Source organism: Adiantum capillus-veneris, chromosome 25, assembly GCF_014529385.1.
Source record: "Adiantum capillus-veneris isolate H3 chromosome 25, ASM1452938v2, whole genome shotgun sequence".
NCBI lineage: Eukaryota > Viridiplantae > Streptophyta > Polypodiopsida > Polypodiales > Pteridaceae > Adiantum > Adiantum capillus-veneris.
In genome coordinates this window covers 131,034,244-131,048,697 of record NC_140955.1, presented here as the reverse complement: position 1 = coordinate 131,048,697, position 14,454 = coordinate 131,034,244, and the positions used below count along the sequence as shown (strand labels likewise).

The 14,454-nt window shown below is 42.2% G+C and overlaps 1 protein-coding gene across 3 annotated transcripts; it reads left to right on the top strand.

Annotated features, from left to right (window-relative positions):
- The first annotated feature begins 10,999 nt into the window (after positions 1-10,999).
- LOC147425666 (putative RING-H2 finger protein ATL36) lies at positions 11,000-13,807 on the top strand. Of its 3 annotated transcripts, none has more exons than XM_086499884.1 (4): positions 11,000-11,131; positions 11,282-11,480; positions 12,553-12,650; positions 12,740-13,806. In XM_086499884.1, the coding sequence occupies exons 2-4, from the start codon at positions 11,286-11,288 to the stop codon at positions 13,221-13,223; spliced, it is 777 nt and encodes a 258-aa protein (XP_086356010.1). In that variant the 5' UTR covers positions 11,000-11,131; positions 11,282-11,285; the 3' UTR covers positions 13,224-13,806. The 3 variants fall into 3 exon arrangements, with proteins under 3 accessions (XP_086356010.1, XP_086356011.1, XP_086356012.1); XM_086499885.1 differs by having other exon boundaries at positions 11,008-11,143; positions 12,740-13,807; XM_086499886.1 differs by having other exon boundaries at positions 11,111-11,245; positions 11,320-11,480; positions 12,740-13,807.
- Positions 13,808-14,454: the final 647 nt, after the last annotated feature.

Here is a 14,454-nt window from a genome sequence, read left to right as displayed (position 1 = left end):
ATCTATCGCGGAAAATATGCGTCATGCATATGATAGAGAGCCTAGAAGTAAGGCAGTACAAATTGCCAAACTCACGCTAAAAATCAATGGGGACGAAGATGCTAGAAAACACATTGAAGTGTTTGAACAAGTATGTGATTCCTTAGGGGAACGCAACGAACTACATAAGTGCAATGCCTTAAGCTTGACATTAAGTGGGAAGGCTGGAGATTGGTATAGAACCCTAAGGGTGGACGAGAAAACAATCTACCCTACCCTTCGAAGGTTGTTTCTAAAGGAGTACATACGAGAAGGTGTGCTTTGGGGTGTAGCATCTCAGCTACAGAAGGCCGAACGTAAGGAAGGAGAGTCAGTAAGGGACTTCATTAGTCGTCTAAAGCACTTAAACTCTCGCTGCCCTGTAAATGAGCGCTTCAACAATAACCAACTGCTTGATCGATTCATTCGAGGGTTGAGGAATGAAGGAATCTATAATGGACTAGTGATTAGAGGTATCACAACCTAGGAAGATGTCACTGCCAATGCAATCCAATTAGAGGACAACTTGATGATAGCAGGCATGAGGGTGTCTACTGACACGAGATCCACTAGCTCACAAGCTGAGTATGAACCCATGACTGCAAAGCCCATTGCCAATGAGCCAAAGGTATTTGAGACATTCTTGACAGACCTCACCAAGGCAATCCAAGAGTCTCTTAAGGATAATCGACCCCCTCAAAATAGTCACATGTATCCAAGAAGGGAGCAACAATGGTGTTCCATTTGCTTAGGTCCACATAGCACTAGTGAGTGCTCTACGTTTAGAGTAAAATTTAATGGAACTTGCAACGCATGTGGTAGGTATGGTCACCAAGCTAAGGATTGTTTAATGATCAAACGTATGATGGCAAATAGACCACCTGTAGCCTGGACGGATGCACGTCGAGCTCCTGTATTGATGCCTGCTCCACCTGTTGAGCAACTACCGCAACACATGGTCCCTAGATCTCAAAATGTTGTACAAGCTACACCGCTACCACCTCCTGTGCTAGGACCGCAGCCCCCGCATCCAAGAGTCGCCCCTATGAACCAAGTGGGTTGCGAGCTATCAAATGCTTATGCAGATGGCTGTGAGGAGGAAATAGACACTAGTATTGCCTACGGACTTGATACATTGGAAGAGTGTCCTATATACTACATGGAAGATTGTTGGGGGCAAGTCAAGCCGGTTTATCAAGCTGCTGCTCTCGCATCCAGAGGTCAAAATATCAACACCCAGGCTAGGAGGCCACCTCTTCAATGCTACGAGTGTGGTGGACCACATCGGGCAGCGGAGTGCCCTATTAGGCTGCAAAAGAATGCTGCACAGATGCAAATGAATCAAGGGAGCACGTCTGCAATGCCAATACTCACATGTAATCGTTGTGGCATAGATCACTTGATTGCCCAATGCCCCTATAACCCAAATGCGCCTAAAATCACACCCCTAAATTTGGTCGAAATCGCTAGTGTGACATCGCCAATACCACCCATCGCACCCGCTTATGCGATTACACGGTCCATGCTTCAAGGGCCAGGCCATATCCTCGAAGAGAGAGATACCGCGTCAGTTATCCAAGCAAAGAAAAAGAAGACACGAAGGAAGAGGTCGCAGAATACGGGAAATTCAAAGCCAAGTTCCAAAACAAACATAGGAACAGGAGATGACCCCGTGTATATGAATGACCTCGAGGATGATTCAGATTCAATCGAGACAATAGAGACTAGAACCAACACCACAAAGGGAAAGACCGACAAAGAAAACCGTAACATGGAACCAAATGAAAACCGAATAGGAGAAAACCATAAAGAGCCTCTGAAAACACCACAAGTGTTTCCAAATCCAATCCAAGACCCCCAAGATAAACCGTAGGGGCAAAAAGGAAAGAATCGTAAAAAGAAGATTGGGACGTACCCAAACCCAGTAGACGAGATTGAGCAGGTGAAACATCTAAGAGGTTTAGTGGAGGAGACTCAAAGGAAACTAGAACCAGAACCCATGCATGTCAAAATTCATGACACAGTGTTTCCCACGCAAGTTCATCCACCCCACATGAACCATAGACCGTTAGCCATATCTAGTATCATCCAAGAAGGGAGTGAGGACGGGACATCAGAAAGTGAGCATACACCTTTCTTGTTGGAAAGGATGTTTAACGAAGGAATACCTGATCCCATTGAGGAATATGAGATTCCATCCTCACCAGTTCCTAGTCAAGGACCTACACCCTGAAAAATGCCAATGAATGTTTCCAAACTAGTGGACTTCATGTCTTCTGAGGTCCGAACCACGATCATAGCAAAGCTGTATGGAGATCCTGAGTTATTCCTTGCACTTCGAGCATTCCTTAACGGAGAGCTACGAACGGGATTACCGCAGTTTGTGCAACCAAATAGGCCTGACTCGATTATGATTGATGAGGAAAATCATGTGCAATCACTTGACTTAGATGGACACGAGTCTATGATCGAGGTACCCATTAACGAATTAGGGCAGTATTTTGAAGGCAACGAGTCTAATGCGACCCTACCCATCACTACCAAGGGATTAACTATAAAGGGAATTCTTGATGGTGGTGCGGGAGTTAGCATCGTTACAAAAGATTGTTGGGAATCCATGGGAAAACCCCGCCTCAGTGTTACTAACATTGTGGTAAAGATGGCAAATGGTACCATAGCCAAACCTATGGGGATGCTCAAGGATCTTAAGATCAAAGTTCTAGGACACAAGGTACGACATACGTTCATTGTAATGGATTTCTCTAAACACCTTATGTCATATGAAATGATTTTAGGACAACCATTCATGAGGGAAGCACAAATGGTTCATGATTGGTCTAAAAATCATGTCTATTTGCAATTCCAAGACTCTGTCCTTAGAGTGGATTTGGTGACTGGTAAGGTACACCCCTTAGGGAGTAAAACCATTATTGATCATCACTCTGACACCACAATTCACTCGGCCCCACTACAATATTGTTACACTTGTAAGAAGGATACAGACATTGGCCAAGATTCTCCTTACATGGATGTGTTACCGGGTATGACGGAATCAGACAACGTAGACTGGGTACACCTAGTTGCAACCATAGATACCTGGGGAAATAGAGGAACCACTTGGGTCACACCAGAGGGGGAAGAGGTACCACAAATTGCACCTCTGAACATGATAAGTGCCATACATGCATCTTCTAAGGGCAAGGCAATTGTGGACCAATCTGACAGTGACACCGATAGCTCAATAGAAGACTTTGACCAACACGACTTGGACACTGACTCCCAGAGTGAAACGGATTCTGAATCTCATGAATTAGAGAGTGGAGCAAGTTCAGAGTCAAAACATTCGGAAGGACCGAGCACATCAACCGATGATAGCTCCCTCGAGAGTGAAGAGGACACCAACGAGGACTCCTTTAGTGAGCCAGATCTAAATGCAAATCAAAAGCAGGTCTCAAATAAGAAAAAGAAAAACCTTAAGAGGCGTCGATATCGAGCCAATGTACGTGCTAGGATAAAAAAGAAGAGATCCTCAGCAGAATGGCTCAGCTATATAGGAGCATGTGATGCTCATCGAAAATTGGTAGACAATTGGGGTGAATATCTCCAAAATGTTATGTGGTGTAGACCACGACCCCATGACATAGCCCAATTAGAGATCATAGACAAGCCAAAGTTGAGCCGCACTGCAAGGAGGCGTCAAAACCAAGAGTTAGCTCGACAACACAAGAAAGCAGAAATGGAAGCACAAACCAAAGCACAACCAGAATCCACAGGCTTGCATCCTGCACCAGAACATTTCAAATCTTACACCACAGGGGAAGCAAAGGTTGTGTACACAAAAGCCCAAAGAATACCTATCGATGGGAATAATGGAATCTATGATGGTCCGGCAATAGTTAAAGAAATAGAATTAGCTGACCCCGGTGAAGAATCAAAACCTGTTTTTATTGCCCAAGACCTCACAGAAGTTGAAGAGGCGGTCCTCAAAGAGCTTCTCAAGGAATTCAAGGACGTATTCGCTTGGACATACCATGATATGAAAGGTGTTCCACCTTCTGTGGTCCAACATACAATCCCTATGATTAGCACTGCGAAGCCCGTACAACAAAGACCCTACCCGATGAATCCTAAGTACGCAAAGATCATTCAAGAAGAACTAGAAAATCTTATCAAATGTGGGTTCATATATCCTATTCAACACTCTGAATGGGTGTCTCCAATAGTTATCGTGCCAAAAAAGAATGGGAAACTCAGGGTGTGCGTGGACCTCAAAAAAGTTAATGCAGCTACTAGAAGAGACCATTACCCCCTACCATATTCCGAACATGTACTCGAAAGAGTTGCAGGCAAGGAAGCTTATAGCTTTCTAGATGGGTACTCAGGCTACAACCAAATCACGATAGCGCTAGAGGACCAAGCTAAAACTGCCTTCATCACAGAATTTGGCGTGTTTGCATTTCGTGTGATGGCTTTTGGCTTAACAAATGCCCCTGCTACATTCCAACGATTAATAAACACTGCTTTTAAAGAATATTTGAGAGAGTTTTGTGAAGCTTTCTTAGACGACCTTTGTGTTTACTCTTCTTGGAAAGAACATCTATCATGTTTGCGGAAGGTGTTTGAAAAGTGTAGGTTATATCGTATCTCATTGAACCCGTTCAAATGCCAATTTTGGGTCAAGCATGGAGTTATTTTAGGGCATATAGTATCCAAGAATGGTATCTCAACCGATGAGAGCAAAATTAAAGTGATTCTAGAGTTACCACCACCAACCAATTACAAGGGAGTTCAAAGGTTCATGGGACACGTGGGTTATTATCGACGGTTTATTTTATTTTTCGCTGAGATAGCACGTCCTTTGTACAAGCTTCTCATTGAATTTAAATGGATTGAAGAGTGTGACCAGGCCTATGAACAATTGAAGAAAACACTAGCAGGTGCTCCGATTTTAAGGACACCTAACTGGGATGTCATTTTCCATGTGCATATTGATGCATCAAACTTTGCTATTGGGTGTGTTCTCACTCAACCAGGAGAACATAAATTGGACTATCCCATTAGCTTTGCAAGCCGTCAATTGAACGATGCTGAAAGGAACTACACCACTACAGAGCGAGAAGGTTTGGCAATGGTTTATGCAGTAAAGAAATTTCGCTACTACCTTCTGGCAAACAAGTTTGTATTTTATGTGGACCATCAAGCGTTGCTGTATCTGGTAAACAAGCCATGCTCCACAGGAAGAATCACATGATGGTTGTTAATTCTTCTGGAGTTTGATTTCACGATTGTAGTGAGACCCGGTAAAAGGCACGTCATGGCTGATCATTTGTCTCGCATACCCAATGGTGAAGCCCCTACAGGAGTTGATGATGAATTACCCGATACTTCGCTATTCATAGTTGAGACTATGCCTGAATGGAGTGAGAACATTGTTAACTTTTTAGTTAATGGTTTTCCACCCAAGGAACTTCGTAAGGATATCGCTCGAAGGCTAGTAAAAGAATGTGAACCCTATTGTTTGATTTCCGGAACTCTGTATAGATTAGGCAAGGATGATATTCTTAGGCGTTGTGCCCGTGAGGATGAATATTTGTATATCTTGCAAGAAGCACATATGGGCATAGCAGGAGGACATTTTTCAGGAGACCTGACTGCTAGAAAGGTGCTGCAATCAGGCTATTGGTGGCCAACTTTATTTAAGGATGCATCACTTTTTACAAAAGGGTGTGATGAGTGCTAACGTTACAAGACCACACAGCGCAAAGACAGAATGCCCTTACATCCTATTAAAGTAACCCAACCATTTGAAAAATGGGGCTTAGACTTTGTAGGTCCAATTAGTCCCGCAGCTCGCAACACTCAATCTCGATATATTCTAGTTGCTACGGACTATGTAACAAAGTGGGTTGAAGCTAAGGCTTCACAAAAAGCTGACGCGAGGACAACAGCTAAGTTTCTTTTTGAGAACATTATCACAAGATTTGGTTTCCCTTTTGAAATTGTTAGTGATAATGGTACCCATTTTATAAATGAGGTAATAAGAGAGCTTACCACGACCTTTATGATATCCCACCATAAGTCTACACCTTATTACCCGCAAGCTAATGGACAAGCCGAGAGCACCAACAAGACTCTAATCTCTATTTTAACCAAGACGGTAGAAGCTCATCGCACTGATTGGGATTTGAAGTTGACATCTGCTCTATGGGCTTATCGTACTGCTTATAAAGTGGCTATTAATTGTACGCCATTCAAAATGGTATACGGCCAAGAAGCGGTTATGCCTTGGGAGTTTGTCATTCTTAGTCTTAGGGTAGCTTCGCAAGAAGGATGGAATGGTAACCCCTTAACCGAGCGTTTTTATATCTTAGAAAAACTAGACGAAGAGAGACAGTTGGCTGTGCAAAATGCTCTTGTGGAAAAGGATAGGAGAAAGAAGTGGTTTGATCGCCATGTGAAGGACAAGGACATCAAAGTTGGTGATAAAGTCCTTATGTATGGAGTACGTAAAGAGAAGAAAAAGTTGAAATATGCTGGTAAAGGACCATATAGAGTATGTGAAATTACCCCACAAGGTACCCTTTGTGTGGAAACTCTTGATGGAGTTAAAACCATTGGATTCCTCAATGGGAGTAAATTCAAAAGATATTATGATCCTTTAAGCCAAGAAGAACTACGGGCCATTCATCAAAAGAAGGCCACCAAAGCACAAACCGAGTTAAACAAGATACAAGCTCAAGCTGAGGCTAAGGAGCGACAACAACGTATAAGACAAAAACGAGAGGCTAACCTTGGAGTCACAAATGCATTCCACGTGGAAATCGAGGAGGATGGGTTGGACTCTGACACACCTCTACGATACCCTATTGAGTTAAATAGTGCCTATGGAAAAGTGTTATATAACGCCTTATTGGACACGGGTGCTAAATATAATTTGCTATCCTATGGGGTGTGGTGTCAGTTAGGGAAGCCACCTCTATCTGAGAGTATTATCCAAGTCAAGGGTGTCAACAAGAAAAAAACTACGGTTTTTGGAATCTGGCACACTTCTGTCAGTTATGACAATGGAATTGTAGCTCAAGACTTTTTGGTCATGCCTACTGGAACTATGGAGGGTAATATAAACCTAGGCCGCACGTGGATGATAGCCACCAAATGCACTATTGATTGGGGGACTGGGGGTGTTACAACGCAAAAACCAACTCTTAGCCCTACCACTCAAGCCATAGTCCCTGAGATATTGCCTAAGGAAATAAAACCCAAGACATTGCATGTCCAGGAGGTTGAACCATACGTCCCCATAGCCCAACTCTCTAGAGCTTCAACTGATGTAGTTGAAAGAAAGCTTGAGACACACAAGAACCATCCTAATATAACAGAGAAAACATACAAGTGGGTCCCTAAAGCCTCCGTAGTGAGCATGGTTGATGCAAAAAAACGGAAACCTAGTAAGAACCGTCCCACTCACTCCAAGAAATGTAAAGAAACGTTGCGTTGGATTCCTAAACGACTATTGGAAGCCCAAGGATACTATGAAGGAAATGATCAAATCTGGGTGCCCAAACGTAAAGTGTACTCTTACCTGTCACCTGGCCCATGTAAACCCAATCCTGTGGCTCCAAAACAAATTGAAAATCGCGGAAAGGAAAAAATCATGGAATGTTACACACCCGATCTAGAGCTAGTTTGGGTACCAAAGAAAGAACGATTTGTTCCACCTAGCTCAGGAACAGGGAAATCAAATGAAGCTTCTTGCTCTTCATGTAGTTCCTATACGCAAATAGAAGCTTCGACACAACCTCCACCTACCACTGTACATATCCATACAAGCACGAAAGAGTTTGCACCTCCCGGGGTAAGTTCACCACCTACAACAACGTTGCAAATAAAATCATGGGAGAGTACCTTACCACCCTTGCAACTAGATGAAATGCATAGGGCGGTCGAAAACTATTGGTTAAAACCTTCACCCATAACAACTTGGAACAATTGGTTTCAAAAGGTGACGACCTCATTCCAAAAGGTATGATCTACCCAAGGAAGGGGGGAGTGTTTGCTAACATCAATCATTCACTCGCTCCCCTCTCAACCTTCCTCCCTGACCTCTCAATTCCAATCTTAGGGAATGTATATATATAGCCTTATACTCACAAAAAACAAAAATAGTAAAGAGCAAGAGCGACTAGCAACGAGAGAGCACCCTATTAGATCTTACATATAAGTCCAAATTCACCGTGTCAATTCAAGCAACACACACAAACAACTCTTATGTTTTAAAGGCCTAACCAAATCTATCTGTCTTGTCAGAAATGGCTACTTCACCAAAGGCATGCACTTCTATTTTTTATGAAAGGTACCCTTTGTCTTTTCCTCAAGTGTTCTACGTATGCTACCCTATACTTTCTTGCGAATGGGATTTGATAGAGAGCCTTGCATGTGAGAGAAATTTTGAGGAGTTAGAATGGCTGATACGTCTATGGCTAACTAGTGATCCCTACCCAGTAGCGAATGTGTCTCCAATGGCACATGCTTATTATTTTGCACAAGATGAGTATCCACGCATCGCGAGGTTCTTGATTAGCATGCTTGCACAAGAGGATGATGAAGAGGAACTAATAGAGACCGAGGAATACTATGGCCTCACGGACAACGATTTTATTTATCTAGATGATGAGGATAGAGGCCTAGCCTTAGGGTGGCCACCCGGTTTATATAATATCCTCTTTCCTTGATTCTAAAAGGGGTGACAGATAGGTAGGTTAGGGGTCTAGATTGTGTTTTGAGTTTGTTTTTTAGGAGTTTTAATTTTTCACACTGACATGCCTCCTAGAGGTATAGTGCCTGTTTTTGGATGTGTTAGGTAGGACTTATATGGATCTCTATCCACATGGCTGAGGACATCTGCTTCAACGAAATGAGCCACTCCATACCTCCAGGTGTACTACTTTCCATGATTCATGTTGGTGGATATGTGTAATTGCTAATAATGATTTTTCATTCTTTGTTTGAGTGCAATAGTTATGATTGTTATCTGCCATTATAGATGTATAAATTTGTCTTTGCTTAAGTTGATTGAACTCCAGTTTAATCTTATGGATGAGCCTGGAGATTAGGAGACCGTGACTTTAAGTTAACTCATTTACTTGACCACTAGGCCTAGCTAATAAAATTATCCGAATATTTGAGACCTTAGGAATATTTTAGGCAGAGAAAGGCTTGCTCACTCAAACAACAAATAACACTAGTGCGAATACCAAGGAAATGGAAGCAAAAAAAAAAAACATAAGTGCCACAAATGAAAAATCTTACGCTGGAAGAGAAATCCTAGCTTGAATTGGTACTTCACTCACATGTATTGTCTATGGTACTAGAGCCCTAGAGGTTCCCAGTGTGGGCGCTTTTCCTTGAGAAGCAAAAAACCCCGGACATACAAAATAAGCACACACGTCACATGATTGTGACCCAAAGTAAAAAAGTATTAAAAAAAATTTTAAAAAAAATTAAAAGACTTCCATTGAGCTTACAGTTAACATTTCAAGCTTTTGTTTGCAGTTGTGAGAGCGAGTTGGCTAATCAAAGCTGAAAAGCATAATTAGGGAATCTTGCATTTAGATAATCTTCTTAGCTTAGCTAGTACTAGAGTAGTTGTTTTAACCTTAGTCATAGCTAACTAATTGATAGACTCACCCATAAGCTCAAAACTCTTGATTAATTAATTTACTCAAAGTGCAATTTATTTGTCCTTAATGGCAGTCTAACATTTCATAAATCTTGCATTTACTCATTTCCACATGTACTTTACATTCCCCTCATGATTTATGGCAATATAATTCCGCTTGCTAAAATAGTGACTTTGCCTTGCAGATTCAAATCTAGATGCTCTACAACATGGACATACCAAGCTTCAACTCAATAGCTTTCGAGGACGGAATCTACATCAGGAAGGGGGGCAATGTTAACCCTCGTGGCTCACGGACACCCTATCGCCTACGACGGACACTGTAACCGTATTATTTATTTAAGTAGAGTCAGGCACCGGGGTTGTCGGTCCAATAGGGAAAGGTAGAGTGATCACCGATGAGAGGCGCACTTTAACACGAACATGCTAGGGTTAGTTGGCTAAGCATGGGCGCCCAAGTGTGAATGGGGTGAGCTCACATAAAATCCAATTAAACCTAAAATTGAGTCATTCTCTCATTGTGCAATAGAAGCTGCTCTTGCTCCATCTCCACCTTCTCCTTCACCATCTCCTTGTGTGTGTGCGTGTGTGTGTGAGAGAGAGAGAGAGAGAGAGAGAGAGAGTGTGAGAGTGTGTGTGTGATCGAGCGTTGCGGCGGCACGACGGCGACGAGGCGGTTGAGCGCGGCGTAGCGGCATCTCCCTCTTCTTCGTGGCGAGGAATCCTCTACGGCAGGAGCATAAGGCGGTGAGTGACACACCATTGCCCTCTTTGAGCTTACTAGTTAAACTAGTTGTGTGCTTGGAGCCGTCTGCGGCTCGTACACGGTGTATCGGCAAGTCCCTTGCTTCGACAGTGCGGCAAGGAGCGCACAATCATTGATTCATCTATCCTCTTTCACTCCTTGATTCACGTAGTCTTGATTATCCTCCGTATAAGACATTGGAACTCATTCTTACTCTAATGTACAAAAACGGATAAGTCGTTTTTGTGCTATTCAGTGTCCTTTGTATAAAGCCAATTATCTTTTGAACTGATATGTTCTTTTGTGTATATGTATTAGTTTTAAATAGCAACACACACACACACACACACACACACAAGGAAGGAGAAGAAACTTGAGAAGCATTGGTTATTCCAGTTTATCCTTGAGTAATAGATCTAGAGCTCAAGACTCTGTTGGAGATATCTTTGAGGTCTCTTGGGATCGTTCTTGCATCTTTAAAATCTCTCTCTCTCTCTCTCTCTCTCTCTCTCTCTCTCTATATATATATATATATATCTTTTTGGTTTGAAATCTGTCACACACAAAGAGTGCCCCCTTTACTGTTATTTGAAAATTTATTCGTCCCTTGTGTTTCACACTAGCTGAGCGTAGAGAAGAAACAACAGGCAAAGCATTTCTCCCTCCATCGCCGCACCCTTCAAGCCCAGGTGACAGCATTCGTAAGTTTGCGAGAGAGAGAAAGAGAGAGAGGGGGAGGGAGGTTCATACACATACAAGCAGAGACACACACGTGCGCACTCGTAGAAGTTCAATGTACAGAGGTATGTTACATTGGTTTTGTGTCCCTTTGCTTGCAGTGTGATGGTGGGATCAAACTTTTTCGCCGTCTTTACAGCCCCAAACACGAGCATGAACATGAACATGACGGTGACCATTTTTGGGTTTGTGCTGAGTGCCTTGTTTGTGTTAATGATCTGCTGCCGCCTGCTTTGTTTCCGATTGAGAGGCAGGCAAGACAATATACTCGAATCTGCCAGCAGAGACACATCCAATTTTGTAAGCTTTTCTTCTCATAAACAATGGTTAGGCAGATTTGTTTTGTGTGTGTGTGTGTGTGCGCGCGTGCACACATGCGTGTGAGCTCCCACGACAATGGGAGCTGGGTTGTCAATACTTGCTTGAATGGGACCTCAGTATTATGTCGATTGTCTCGAGCTTGTTCTCTGGAAAGTCACATGAAGAAGAAATGTTTGTGGAAAACTGCAAGGAAATGGAAATGTATGTGGAAAATTGCATGGTTTCGGGAAATTTGGAATTGTCTCCGCACCTGCTTGGAAGTGGCTTTCGGCTTTTCTGTTGTGACCAATTGACTAGAGAACTGAGGATGTGGCTATGGAGGATTTGTGTGTCTCTTTCTGGCAACTAGATCCCGAGAATTAGCTCTCTGCATTTCTGGAACATTCTGGAATCTGGGGTGGCTTTGAAGGGTGGTGTCAAGTAGGGAACAAAATGGAAAAAACCTTCTATGGATCAGGGATTTCTACAGAGACATGTTTAAGGACAAGTGATTGCATTTGCATACACATGTGTGTGCACATGGAAGGATCAGCATGATGGTGCTTTTCTTGTTAGTAGAGGGTTTAAGTGTTTGTGAACCAGAGGAGATGCATCGCGGCAAAGCACGATAGAAAGTGTGCTTGTTATAGGTCCTGCAAATACTTGTCGAGAATCCAAACCCAACCAAATTTCATTGGCAGGACCACAACACCATATGGGATCAGGGTGTATACTCAAATCATCAATTTGAGTGTCATAGGGAGCCAAAGTCGACTTTCATGTGGAAGCTGTTTCTTGCTCGAGTTGTATGTTAACTCACAAATGGAATCTACATGCCCTATTCAGCATTTCTGACATCCACGGGGTGGTTGCTGCGGATTGTCCTAGCATTTAGTCAAATAGTGTGAATGAAAGAGCTGTTGGTAATATTATATTCTCTGCTTTTATAATTGAACCTCTCTTTATAGGTGACTTTGGGCTTTTCCTGTATATATCTATATAACATTTATAATTGCCCATGTGATTGTGTCGTATATTTCAGCGGCAAAGCTTATTTGGGTTTGTGTTACAGGTGGACCGGGCTTCGCACGGTTTGGAACCCTCCATTGTGGCCTCCTTTCCAACTATCAAATACAATCAGCACATCTTTGTTTCTAAAGAAGATAACATGTACAAAAATTGTGTTCTTTTTGCTGATGTCGATTGTGTCTCCACAATCCTTTTGTTGCTCCTAAATGTCTATAATTTGTTCATGAAAGATGCACAATATGTCTCGATGACTATGAGGATAAGGAGCTTCTGAGAGTTCTTCCGAATTGTGGGCATGCGTTTCATGTGGTTTGCATTGATGTGTGGCTACGTCAGCATCCTACATGTCCAGTTTGCCGGGTTTCTTTACAGTTTTTTCCCAATTGGAGAAGGCGGTCGGGTCCGCTGTTGAATGTTACAGCAAAGTCACGATTTGTTGCTGGGGCAATTCCAGATACCATGTTTGAGAACCCAAAGGGCTTTCATGATTTACCTATGTCAGGATTGCAAGAAGAAAAGAACACACAGCATACGGACAACATACGGCCTGATGTGGAGCATATCAACCCAACGCTTAGTAGCACCGCATTTCGAAGTTCACGGGGGCTTTCAGCACATTACTTGCACTCTGGCTGGCCTATGGTTGCTGGTTATAGAGCTGCCATAGAGATGGCAGAGTCTTCAACCCTTTCAAGACTCCAGACTTCAGTTTAAGCGACAGAAAGAGTTACTCTTTATAGTTGTGTGAAAGGAATCATGGAAGCTAAGAGGCCCATCATCAGCAAGAGGGAAAGCTGAGTTGAGACAGCTTCCCTCTACTATCTCGATTGCTCTCGAGCTTCTCCAAGCTCAGCTGCGACAGCTGCCGGTTCATGCTAGCTGGTAAAGATGGGATATGTTGATATGTTATGGATGCCGACCTAGTGTATCCCTTACCCTTTTAACATGGATTGCAAGGCAACCCCACAATCAAATTGAGTTGTGTACATTGGTGGCTATCAACATTTGGTCTCCATTCTTCTTTTAAAATAGAAATAGCCTTGGCAGCTTCCCCCCATTTGTGAATCGTCTCAGCACTTCGATAGGTGTAAGCTCTTTGTATTGTATACTGTTTTAGCTCGGCAGTCGATTAACACTGTTGATACAGAGCGTCTCTCCTTTGCCAATTTGTCAAATACTATAATATACCATGTTTACACTAATTCTTTCAATAAATAGCTTTATCACTTCAATTTAAAAGTTAACATTCAACTTATGAATGCTTATGTTGTACTTTGACCCTAAAAAGCATGGGTCCAAGAAAGAATAATATGAATATTATTATCCAACTTATGAATGCTTATGTTGTACTTTGACCCTAAAAAGCATGGGTTCAAGAAAGAATATATGAATATTTAGGTTTGCAAGTGTGCTCTTGAACTTTTGCCACAACTTTGTACTACAATAAGCTACTATCAGAGAGAAGCACTTAAATCTCCATGCATGATGTTGCAAGCCATTTGTTACTATATCAAAAAACAACAATCTGATGTACATCACCTTAGTACTACCAATAAGAACCTATATGGAGAAAGAGACACCAAGTTTGTTTGTTTCCCATTTGGAAATTAGAATTTAGAGTAGTTTGAGAATCATAACATACTAAAGGAAGTGATAATAATATTAAAAGCACTTGTACTTTTGATTTAGGAGTTACAAGGCTCAATATGATTCAATGGCAAAGGAAAGATGATTGTATGGTTTAGTTACTTTCTATAGAAATATTGCAGACATATACATGAGTATGAAAAGAGTGAGGGAGGGACCGGCAACGAAGTAAGTGAAGGCTTGCAAAAGAACGACCAATTCCTAAATATAAATTGATATAGTTATAGAGTTCTTTTTGTTTACTTATAAATTTATCAAAGTAGGAAAGCTTTGTTGGCTTTAAATTGCAGGTATATGA

Coding starts and splice junctions, on each gene's coding strand:
- LOC147425666 (XM_086499885.1), top strand. CDS start 11,286: ATGGTGGGATCAAACTTTTTCGCCGTCTTTACAGCCCCAAACACGAGC. Junction 11,481..12,552: donor GCAGAGACACATCCAATTTT/GTAAGCTTTTCT, acceptor TTTGTGTTACAG/GTGGACCGGGCTTCGCACGG. Junction 12,651..12,739: donor GTTTCTAAAGAAGATAACAT/GTACAAAAATTG, acceptor TGTTCATGAAAG/ATGCACAATATGTCTCGATG.